Source organism: Nycticebus coucang, chromosome 12, assembly GCF_027406575.1.
Source record: "Nycticebus coucang isolate mNycCou1 chromosome 12, mNycCou1.pri, whole genome shotgun sequence".
Lineage (NCBI taxonomy): Eukaryota > Metazoa > Chordata > Mammalia > Primates > Lorisidae > Nycticebus > Nycticebus coucang.
Window position 1 is genome coordinate 60,470,851 of NC_069791.1, and position 12,328 is coordinate 60,483,178.

General features: G+C 47.1%; 1 protein-coding gene across 7 annotated transcripts in view; it reads left to right on the forward strand.

Moving 5' to 3' along the window:
* The window catches only part of CACNA1C (calcium voltage-gated channel subunit alpha1 C), a 650,685-nt gene that overhangs the window by 515,920 nt on the left and 122,437 nt on the right, over positions 1-12,328 (forward strand). For all 7 annotated transcript variants that reach the window (XM_053555459.1, XM_053555465.1, XM_053555462.1 and 4 more), the window contains 2 exons: positions 10,924-11,131; positions 12,029-12,149. In XM_053555459.1, the coding sequence (XP_053411434.1) occupies positions 10,924-11,131; positions 12,029-12,149 (329 nt within the window). The remainder of the gene's footprint in view (positions 1-10,923; positions 11,132-12,028; positions 12,150-12,328) is intronic.

Here is a 12,328-nt window from a genome sequence, read left to right on the forward strand (position 1 = left end):
CAACTTCCAGCTCCTGGGCCTAAGCGATACTCCTGCCTCAGCCTCCCGAGTAGCTGGGACTACAGGTGCCCGCCACAGCACCCGGCTATTTTGTTGTTGTTGTTGCAGTTTGGCCGGGGCTGGGTTTGAACCCGCCACCCTCCACATATGGGGCCGGCACCCTACTCACTGAGCCACAGGCGCCGCCCCATCTCAAATTTTTAATACAGATGTTTTTTCTTTTCTCTTGGATACATACCTAGGGATAGAATTCCTAGATCATTTGGTAACTCTGTGTTTAAATTTTGAGAAACTGTCGAACTGTTTTCCAAAGAGACTGGACCATTTTACATGTCCACCAGCTATGTATAAGAGTCCAATTTCTCCACAGTCTCACAGCCATCATTTTCAATAAAAGAATTCAGAATAGAAAAACACCAGAGAACCTCTCAAGAATGTAAACATTATTTCAAAAAAAAATATTTGAGATATATACCTGATTTGAGTGTACAATAATACTTCTTTTTTGTCCTCTCTTTTTTTTTAATTTTGGATTAATACAAGGGTACCTATGATTAGGTTACATTGTTTGCATTTATTAGGTAAAGTCCAAGTTGTAGTTGAGCCCTTCACTCAGGAGTTGGGTCATATATCCTACATTCTACCTATTAGGTGAGAACTTCCCAAAGCCCTCCCCCCTTATTGAATTGAATTGTGTTTTTCTCTCGTGTGGGCCTATAGTTGTTCATCTACTAGTTGCATATTAGCATTGAGTACATTGGATGCTCACTGTTCCATTCTTGTGAGACTTTACTTTGGAGGATGTTCTCCAAATCCTTCCAGATAAACACAAAAGATGTAAAGTATCCATCTTTCTTTATGGCCAAATAGTATTCCATGCTATATATACCAGTTTATTTATTCATTCCTAGGTTGATGGGTACATAGGTTGTTGCCACATCTTTGCAATTGTGAATTGAGCTTTAATAAACATTCAAGTACAAATATCCTTATGGTAAAATTATTTTTTTTCTTCTGGGTAGATACCTAGTAATGGGATCAAACAGAAGGTCTACTTTTAGCTGTTAGAGGATTCTTCATACTTCTTTCCCAAAAGGCTGTGTTAGTTTGTAGTCCCAACAACAGCATGTAAGTGTTCTCTTCTCTCCACATCCACACCAGCATCTGCAGCTTTGGGACTTTGTGATATGGGCTGTTCTCACTGGGATTAGGTGATATCTCAAGGTGGTTTTGATTTGCATTTCCCTGATGAGTAGGGGGAAAGAGCATGTTTCCAGGTGTTTCTTCTTGGGAGAAGGTTCTGTTCACGTCTCTTGCCCAAAGATAAATGGAATTATTTGCTCTCGTCTTGTTAATTTGTTTGAGTTCTTTGTAGATTCTGGTTGTTAGCCCTTTGTGAGATTTGTAGCATGCAAATCTCTTTTCCCATTTAAAGATAGTCTATTTGCTTTAGTTGTTGTGCCCTTAGCTGTGCAGAAGCTTTTTAGCTTGATTGGGTCCCATATTTCTTAATGTGGGTTATGGTCAACCTTGGAAGATACCTGGAGAAAGTTTTTCAAACTGTGACTCCCCCGCCCCCACTTCAAGGTATGATGCTTTGTGCCAAGCACACAACATACTCAGTAACCAGAAGATTTCATCATTAATCTAATTATTAAGATGGCTATTATTGAGAAAGAAGGAGAAAAGAGCTAATAGTGACACATATTCTTCTTCTTTCTTATTTACCTTCCATATTGTGTCAAGTTCCAAGAGACAGAAAACTAAAGTGTAATATGAGACAGAACATAATGAGTTGCAAAGCGTGTGTATGGGAAGTACCTGTCATGGGCACTTGGCAATGTTTAATATCAGATGGAGAACTTGAAGGATATGTAGAATTTAAATCCACTTTTAATGTTCTTGAGCAACAAACTTCTTTCCCCTCCATCCCTCCAAAACAGAGCTCTTCCGGGATGTCCGTGAGTATGTCAGCATTAGAGAAAATCCTTGGTTTAGAGCAAAAGTAGTAGAAATACTAACAACAATGGCCATTAACGTGTTTATTCTGCCAGGTAGGGCAACCCGAAAGCTTACATATGTCAGCTCGATTAATCCTCAGAGGTGCCACAGAGAGGGTAAAGATAGGGTACTATTGTTGTTACTCCCATTTTGCAGATGAGAAAATTGAGACTTAAGAGAATTAAGTTGCTTGCCCAAGCTCACAAACAAACTTCTCAGAGAAATGCCAGGATTCAAAGGCAGGCTTGCCTGTCTGGTGGCAGGTGCTGTTTCCCTAACTCCTGCCTGGATTGCAGAGTTGATGGGCTGAACCGACTGGCCTGTGCTCCTGAGACCGGGCTTAAAGGAGCCTGACATCACACTGATTCTTGTTGCTGGGTAATTGATTATTCTACTTGCTCCTCCTGGAGTCAGGTAAAAGCTATTTTTAACTTGGAGTTTTCAGTCTCTCTTAAATAATTCCTGAAAGCCTTGTGTTTCGGGTTTTGTTTTTTAGATTTCTATAGAAAAGAAATCTTACTGCTAGGCATTGTTATGGCATCTTGAAGAGTTTTAACATCCATTCTATTTATTCAAATTTATTTCAAATCTGAAAATATTGCCAAGAAACCACTTTTCCAAATCAATCAGAGAGCTTCACAAGAAGTAGTAGTATAATGTTCGGATCCCCAGAAGGTCTTCATTGTCTAATTGGAAGTTACTCTACCGAAGGCCATCATCGTCCTCTCTTCACGTCTCCAGGCTCTCTGGGAAAAATAGCAAAAAGACGAACGGTGCTTGGGAATCCCATGAACCTTATCCAAACCCAGCCTTGGGAGCATAGTGCATTCCAGTAACTAAGAAAATGTCTGAAATATGGGCTAGGGATGGACACTGTGGTCCTTGAGCTGAGCCTCAAGACAGGATATCTGTGCACGGTCTTTCTATATGTCTCCCTCTTGTTTAAAGCCTCTTGGGGAATACTTTGCACTGTCTTGTTACTCTTCACATGTGGAAGGAGCACTTTTTACAATGCGGTGTGAACCACTGATGGTGATTCTCACACTTGGCTAAGCTCGCCTCTAGAGACTTCGGCCATCAGCTCCTGGAGAGCTCCGTGATGGTGGCCTGATTGCCCACTGTGTCCTTTGTCCACTATCTTGTGCTTACAGTATACTCCTTCATATGCAATTGGAAAACTTGGTTCTTACATCTCCACTATCGTCTCCATACTCTAGTCCTGAACCATGTCAATCAAGATTGTACTTTGAGCCTGGGCATGGTGGTGGCTCACACCTGTAATCCCCGCACTCTGGAGGCTGAGGTGGGAGGATTGCTTGAGTTCAGGAGTTTGAGACCAGCCTAGCAAGAATGAGACCCCAGCTCTACTAAAAATAGAAAAACTAGCTGGGTATTGTGGCAGGTGCCTGTAGTCCAAGCTACTTGGGATACTGAGGCAAAAGGTTTACCTGAGTCCAGGAGTTTGAGGTTGCTGTGAGCACTCTGTGACAGCACTCTGCCCAGGGCAGCAATAGCAGAAGACTTTGTCGAAAATAATAATCATCATCATAAAGATTGTAATTTTGATAGTTATTGGCTGAGAAAGCACATAATGGTAAGAGCTGCTCTGAATTCTGCAAAACTTTCTAATTAATTTGAACTTTATTAATTCCTATGTATCTGTATATGTTTGAAAAGTGGTCATGTAAATACAAGACAGACTATTTAAAGTGCCATAATGCTTGGTGTACACATGGATTCATGGATCCCACTCAATAATTCCAAGCTGCCCTTCCCCTACTCGGGACCCACTGTCCAAAAGTTGGCAACACTGATCTAGATCAGTGGTTCTCAACCATGAGGTCATGAGACATTGATATATCCAGAGCAGTTGAGCAGTGCACAGCAAATAATTTATTATTACTAAGACCTAAAATATCAAAGTTTGTGAATGGTTCTTAAAATAAATTTAATATTGTCCTTGTAACACCATCACTCTTTGGTATTCTCAAATGCTTTTATGAATGGGCAAGAACAAGGTGGACTTACAACTCATGCAAGGAGCCTGAGGGGAGCAGAAGTCTTCCATGTATCATTATGATGAACATGAATCATTAGCATATTTCTGTTTTCATGTTTTGTCAAAATCTGAAAACACCCAAGGAGTATAGTATTGTATGTATGAACACCATCCATCCATCATATGTGTCTCATGAAAAAAAAGAGAGACCAGGAACCCTGTAGTAGATTGTAAGTCAATTGATTGCTCAGTGTTCCTGGTGCTATGAGTGGGCAATCACATAATAGGAAAGAATAAGAAAGAGGAGATTGCTGCCACCATGAGAATAAAGAGGTGTACACGCCAAAATCTTTGTGGTCATTGAGTAAATTACCCATGACGCTGGGCCTCCCAGACACATGATGGATTGGGTCCTTTTCTGTTTATGGGGCTCTAAATGTTGCCAAGACTCAGGATCTACTTTGTCTTCTCTTTGTCAGGCCAGTCTGACATATCACTCTATGTGGAGGAAAAAAGGCCTCATTCATAAAGATTAAATCCAGGTGTGATTCCCGTTGAATAATTGCATCTCATTTTTGGCACAGTCGGTTTTCAAATGCTCCAAAGTCCCCGCAGCACTTACCGGGTTCCCTGTCACACCTTTATCCCCTCTCTACTTCTGCTGCCCCTCCCTCAGCTCCTTCCCAGGCCCTGAAATTCAAGTTAGGACAACTCAGCATGGGGATATTGACTTGTGCATCCTGACTACATATGGGCTCCCCAGAGCCCCAGGAGAGAACCTTGTGCACATCTTCCAGGCTCTGAATGTCTCCATTTCTTCACCTGAGTCTGACACGGGATCACATCCATACCCTCCCCTCAACACTCCCCAGCTCTCCAAGCAGCTTCTGCTTTCCACTCTTCTTGGGTCCCTGCAGCCTGGGTTCATTCAGGGCCATTACTAAAGAGATCGATGTGGTATATGCCCAGGTTCTGGGCAATGGCCTATGGAGAAGGCAGCTCAGACCTAGAAGCCTGCAGATGGGCTGTTAGAATGAGGGGTGGCTCTTCTCTGCGATGGTAATGGCCTGGTGGCCATTACCCACTGGGATTAAGACGATGCTGGTGAGGATGACTACATCATGCTCCCTCTCTAACCTGACATGCCCATGGTTATGGGGCCAGCTAGATGACACTGAGCAGCCCCTTGGTCCTGGAAGCTCAGAGGAGTACCTTGCTAAGGCCACTCCAAGGTCCAGGCCAGACCTCCTTTCCAGCTGGCCAGGTCACACACTTCCTGTGCAGGTTCTGCTCTCAGGGTGACCAAGGCATCTGATGCAAACAGCGGAGACAAGACCTTCAAACTTTTTAGCCAAGTCAGGGTTTGACTCAAAAGGCAAAATCATAACATGTACTTCCCAGCCCTGTTAGAATGGAGGGGCAAGGGCTAGGTACCAGCAGGAACTGCCCAGGAGATGAGGCGTCGGGCTCCAGGCTGTCCACGCCCTGACCAAGATACTCTAAAGCAGGGGTCCTCAAACTTTTTAAACAGGGTGCCAGTTCACTGTCCCTCATACTGTTGGAGGGCTGGACTATAGTTTAAAAAAAAAAAAACCATGAACAAATTCCTATGCACACCGCACATATCTTATTTTGAAGTAAAAAAACAAAATGGGAACAAATACAATCACACCACCTCATGTGGCCCACGGGCAGTAGTTTGAGGACCCCTGCTCTAAAGTTTTGTGTGCTGCCTCCTGGCCCCACAGTACCAGCTCAGCTTCTTATCATGCTCACCCTTCCAGGCTCCATTGTATCCAAAGGGACCAGGGCTCAGCTCTACTGAAGCTCTGGTCCAAGGACAACCTCCCCCCAGACCCAGCCCGGTGTCCTGTGGCTGACCCAGGAAGAGGGGAGGCCCAGGAAGACGGGAGGTGAAGCTAAGCTCACCCTGGAGTGGATTCTACCTGCGTCCCCAGCTTGTCTCACCTGGCCCTCATTCCTTCTCAACCCATTGCCTCCCATGAAGCCCTCTGCACAGCTGTGCTGCATGAAATTTGCTTTATAATTACTCTTCCCACCAAAGATCACTTACCACCAAAACTAAGAGAACTTTTTTTTTACCCTTCAGGACAAGAACAGTCAGGGCAGGTACAAATTTAGTTATGATCCCCTCTGGATCATAGGGGGAATAGGGTGGAGCATTTCCAAAGCATCTGAAAGTGACTAGTACTGTTATTTTGAAGATCGCTTATTTATAGCAAGCTCGGTGCTCTGCTCTGTACCTAGAATAAAAGTAAAGGACCCGAGCCTGAGCTCTTTGAAGCAAAAAGTTCATGAGATGAAATGTCCCAGTTCAAGGAAGGCTCAGGTCACTTTATGTTTTAGAAGAAGAATTCCACAGAGCCCCAAGCCCAGAGACAGATTTAAAGAAGGGAAAACAAATGGAGATAAAAGTGTCCCTGAACAGACTGTGGTAACTTAAACCAGGAGGGGAGGAGGGAAAAGTAACAAAAGTGCAGCGGTGGGCAGCAAGTGAGAGAGCTTAGAGGAAGGGAGAGAAGTGGGGTGACAAAGAACACAATTATAAGATGGTCCTTATCTAACAAAAGCAATCAATGTAACCTAGTTCTGTGGACCCTCAATGAATCCCCAACAATAAAAAAAAAAAAAATAGAATTCCATCGGGTCAAAAGCTTTCCCATGCACTGTACTTTAAGAGCATACAGTGATCTTGGCAGGCTGAGTAGGGGACAAGTGGGCAGAAGCTCAGACTTTGGAAAGTTGATGCCAAGGATGAAGGTGCAGCGTGGGGGTAACCTAAAGCCCCTGGGCACCATGGATCCCTGATACTGAATGTAAACATGTGTGTACATGGCGGAGGTGGGGGACGTGCATTGTTCTAAAGCGCTTTGCTTTCCTCCGTGGAAAGACCCTAAACACTTTGCCCTGATGCTGCCCACTTCTCTCTCACTTATTGGGGGTGCAAGCATATGTAGTCCACATTTTTGATCAGTAAGGATCAAAGCCTCAATTCATTATTAATAAACCATTAGCCCCTCTATCTCACCACAAGCGAATCTTCCTGAAAAAGAGGGCGGTTCTAGGACAGGAGGTCATCGTCCATGTTCAGGGTGCAGCAGTGTTAGCCACAGAGAGTCAGAAGACAGTAAAGAGGAGAGAGAGTGATATCTGCAGGGCTGCCAGCCATTTCCTGTCACCCTACACCTCCAAGGCCGCCACTGACTGCAGATCTCTGTATCAGTAAGGATGATGCCCCAGCCTGCACCCTGCCATCCACCAAGCCACAAGAGACTCAGAAGTCCACTCTTCTCTTCTGAACCCTGTTGGCGTCCTTTGCCACCACGTCATTCCTGCCTCTCCTTTGTCCAGTCTCCTGGAGAGTACATAGCACTTCCCCACTCGTGTGCACAGGCCCCAGGCTGCCAGGCTCCAGCTCCTCCCTCTTGATCCTGCTGTAAAGGCACAGAAGGGACAGGTGGCAGGCCAACCACAGGCCCAGCCCCCCTCTGCTCCTGTTAACTGGGAAGCAAACAACACAAGTCTGCATATGTCTTAATTATGTCTTAACACTGCTGCACAGCGTAGCCCGCTTTCAGCCCAGGTGTTTTCACATGGCGGGTGGGCTGGTGCCTGTGTACCTGGCTGCAGTTTGTTCTTCTAAATAGAGGCCGGCCATGCCTCAAACCTGGGACCATTGGTTTTGAGCCACTAGGATGGGAGTCCTTCCCCAAGGATGACACATGGTCACAGTGCTCTTCTGGAAATATTACACCAAGGCTCTCAAAGCCATTGCAAACCACTTTTCTGTAGGGCAAATTTATACAGTCAGGAATCTGAGAAAGTCAGGGAAGCTACGGGAATAGGAATGGTAGGGAAGGTAGCCACTCCTCACTGTTTGGCAAAGTATGTTTGACTGGGTGCATGCAGGAGGGGGCCCCTCACCACTGCACCCCTGTCCCACCTCATAACACACACGTGCACACACAGAAGCGTATATGGAACTCCATGGCTCCTTGCTTCGCCCTCCAGTAAGCACAGCTGTTTCACACTTATAATAAGGTGCATTCCTTCAGTCAATGAAATGCTCATTCATCTTCTCTTTTAGGCCAGGCACTAAAGCTACAAATACAATAGATGATTCCCTCTCCTATGGCCCATACATTCTGGTGCGGGAAACTGACAATAAACAAATATCTTGTCAGGTGGTGACAAGTAACGGGAAAAAGTAGGGCAAGGGGATAGAATGGTGGTCAGGGTGTAGGCATTGTGTAGGCCAAGTCCTGAAGGGGCCAATGTCCAAGGGTCCAAGGAAGGGCCTGCAGACAGGGCTGGCAGGGGCTGGCCAGAGAGCTTTGAAAGCCCATAAAAACGGGGCGGGGCTGGGGGGAGCATGGAGGCGGTGATTCCGCAGCTCTGCCAGGCCTCTGTGAGGATTCAGGCTTCTCTGAGGAGGAGGGGCAGGGACTGAAGAGCTGGAGGCCTGGTCTGGAGTGTGGAGAGCAGCTTCTAGGAAGCCAGGTTCCAGGCAGGGCAGCCACTGAGGGTAAGAGAGGCGAGCAGCTTGGGCCAGGTGATGGAGGTGTGGGGAAGTTACCAGATTCAGATTTGTTTGAAGATGGAGCCACAGAATTTGCTGATGTGGGGTGTCAGACAGAGATTGCCCTAAGGATTTGGGCTTAAGCCACATCTACGGTTCTTGTTGCCTGAGATGGGGAAAGTGATGGATGGGAGACAAGGGTTCTGTCACCCCATACTCTGAACGCTATGAGCTTGGTTGACTAAGAGAAGCCTAGACTTGCCCAGATACCCCTGGGGCTAGGGAGGCCCTTTAATCACATGCTTAGCCCCATGGGCCACCCTCAACAATACACTGTCACACTGTAGCTCCATGGACAACCTTTCCAGAGGAGTTCTGTCCTCTGTGGGATGACTTGATTGTTTATCTACCACACCTCTCTTCTCTGAAATCCCTGGCACCTGGGGCTTCTTTGTCAAGAGATGTCCTTCCCACCTCACCTTCTATTCCTGCCCCCTCACCTGGTCCACTCTGCCAGACTTTGCCCCATTTATGGCAATTTTTTGTCTGGAATCAGGGCCTCCTTTTCTGGGTCCTGCTAGGATTCCCAGGGCTGTCAGACATATCTGAATCCCAGTTATAAGCCTGATTTGAGTTAGGCCTCTCATGGATATTTACCTCATGAAAACGAAGACTCCAACCTTTCATGGCCATGAAGACTTTTCCAGAACATTCCATGACAGCTGAGCACACAGAGATCTCTAGGGAGATCTGTGACTTCAGTGAACATGCAAATACTCTCCCCTCTGACACAGCTGGATACTCTTTCTATAAATATACTCTAAGTTAGCAGTTCCCAACTCCCAGTTTATGGGCACGTGTCAGCCGCCAGCTACATGAGGGTCGCCGAGCCCAGCGCCAGAGACTAGGACTGCATGGTTCCAGGGAGGGACCTGGGCGTCAGGATTTAGAAATTGATAAAAACTCCCCAGCTGGTGTTGGACCCAGGCAGACTTGAGAAACTGCTTTACATGGAAGAGGGGAGGATGCTGTACGTCCACCAGGGATAGCCCTACAGCCTCTCACCCCCGGGCTGCAGGCAGCCTGACACATGTACTGGGTCAGATAATTTATTTGAGGAGAAAGATGGGGAAAATAGGGGACCTCTGGGCTCTGCCATCTATAACTTAAAGCCTATGTTCACAAATGAAATACACTTAAGAGCATTTATAGAACACATACAAATAAATGTAGACTAATAATCGTCAAACAGAGGGGGTGTGGCTGACAGGCAAAATAGACGTGGGGCGAGGCTGGGCTGTGAAGGAGAAAGGGTCATGAAAGGCCCGGGCTGGGACAAGGTCATGTGGATGTTCACGCTGCTGCCCAGCTGCCTCTGTCACTTGATACATACACCTTCCTCTGGAGAGACACGTGACCATGAAGAGGGTGGCTCGCCACGTCACTCACTAGAGCAACAGAAGCAATCCTTTGTGCTCCCCCATGACAGTGACCTGGGGGCAGACAGACCACTGGGGGCTGCAGAGAAGGTAGGGTCCCTGTCCTGGCACTTGCTCCCATCTGGGGCCACATCTTCTTCACTACAGTGCATCTCAGATCCTGAACGGGCCCTTGCCACCTACAGTAGCCTTGGTAGGGTCCCCCTCCCATTTTCCCAAACGAAGGGGTTTCTCTTCTTATTAAAACAAGATATCTGAGCCCCAAACTATAGCTACTAAATCAGAATGTCCAGAGAAAAGGTCTTTTAAAGACCAGTTCTTGGAACAAGATAAATTGGGGAAACTTCACCAAGCTAAAACCCTCCCTGTCCCATGGGTGACCTAATTCATGCCTCTGTGGGACAGCTGCTGCTTGGGCTGAGGTCAGACTGGCATTTTTTAAAATAAAAAGAGTTTTGTTTTGTTTTTTTCTATTTGAAGACCAATAGTGACAAGAATAGTTACTAACCTTTATCAACTATGCTCCAAGCATTATACTAGGGGTCTTGGGCAGGTAAGATTATCTCGTGTAATCCTCCCAGTAACCTAATGAAGCATGGACCGCTGTGATCTCCATCTTACACACAAGGATGCAGAGAGAAGGGCAGTTAAGTGGCTTGTTCAAAAGCACACGCAGCCGGCAGCTGGCAGAGCTAGGTGGGCACTCTGGCTTCTGACCACTGCCCCTCCCTTCCTCATGCCCATAGTGCTGATTCGGGGACCTTGAGTGAGCTCACCAGCCCAATTCATGCCCTTATAAGAACCCACTCCACTCCCTAGGAGAGAGGAAGGCAGCGGGGTGTGGAAAATCCACCCCAACACCTGCAGTAGGCCGGTGGGCAAGCGAATAGGCATGGGGAGGGAAGGCCTAGGGAAGAGTGCTGACCTCTGCCCTTGGCTTGCAGGTACTGGAACTCCTTGAGCAACCTGGTGGCATCCTTGCTCAACTCTGTGCGCTCCATTGCCTCCCTCCTCCTTCTCCTCTTCCTCTTCATCATCATCTTCTCCCTCCTGGGGATGCAACTCTTTGGGGGAAAGTTCAACTTTGATGAGATGCAGACCCGCAGGAGCACCTTTGACAACTTCCCCCAGTCTCTCCTCACTGTGTTTCAGGTATGGACTCTTCTCTGCTGGAACTCAGACTGGAGGAAGGGTGTGCAAAGGGTGGGCTGAGGGGGATGGGCATCTATCTGTGCCCTTCACTGGGCAGCCAAAGCCAGCCGAGGTCAGCCCTGGAGGGGCCCCGCCCAGGAGAGCCCGGCCTTCTTTCCATAGCTTCCCCATCCCCATGCCCCATGGAATTCCACTAGTGGGTGGCTCACTGGGGGAAAATGACCATTCAAATGCTTTCTTAGTCATGGAACCCTTTATTCAAATAAACTCTCCATGAAAGCCTAAATTATAAACAGAGCCAAGCAGGTGCACTCAGGCTCAGGGTCATGACAATCTGTCTTTCCCACCCACTGTGCTTGCACCAGGAAAAAAAATTTAGCCCATCAAATTTTGGATTTCATAGATATTTTAGCTTAGGGCAAAGTTAAAGTAGCATATATTTAAGTTTAAAGCCAGAAAAGTAGGTTCTTCATAGATAAAAATGGTCAATATGTTATTGTTGCCAAAATCTTCAAGATGGTGCCCATGACTGATGTTTGGAGGAGGCTGGTGCTATGCACACATCTCTGTGTCTGCAAGCAAATTTGCAGCGTGTGCCTCCCCACCCCCAAGAAAGGGCTGACATGGCCACTCACCCATGCGGGGACAGCAGTCCCTTCACTTGCCCTCACACAATGCCATGCCAGTGGCCATGCATTTCTACTTAAGGACAGGCTCAAACGCACCCAGGTCAATAGCTAGAGCCCCTGGGGAGGAGAATTGGGGGCCAGGAGGAGGGAAAGAAGCAAAAGAGAGATTCTGGACATTTTTGTGAACTTAGTGGGCAGGGCAGGGTGGTTTTGGGGTTTGCTGTTGGTCTAACGCTGTGTCCCTTATTGGTGGGAATGTGTCATTCAGATCCTGACCGGGGAGGACTGGAATTCGGTGATGTATGATGGGATCATGGCTTATGGCGGCCCCTCTTTTCCAGGGATGTTAGTCTGTATTTACTTCATCATCCTCTTCATCTGTGGAAATTGTATCCTTTGCCGCTGCCCCCACCCCTGCTGCTCCACCCCTACCTGCAGCACAGTGCCCTGTGGTACCCCAGGTCCCACTGAGGCTGCCCTGCACTGCCCGCCCCAGGCCCCCCGCAAGCCTGGGCAAGGCCATCGGGGAGGAACAGTGCCCAGCCTAGAACCCTGGCATAGAGGCGGG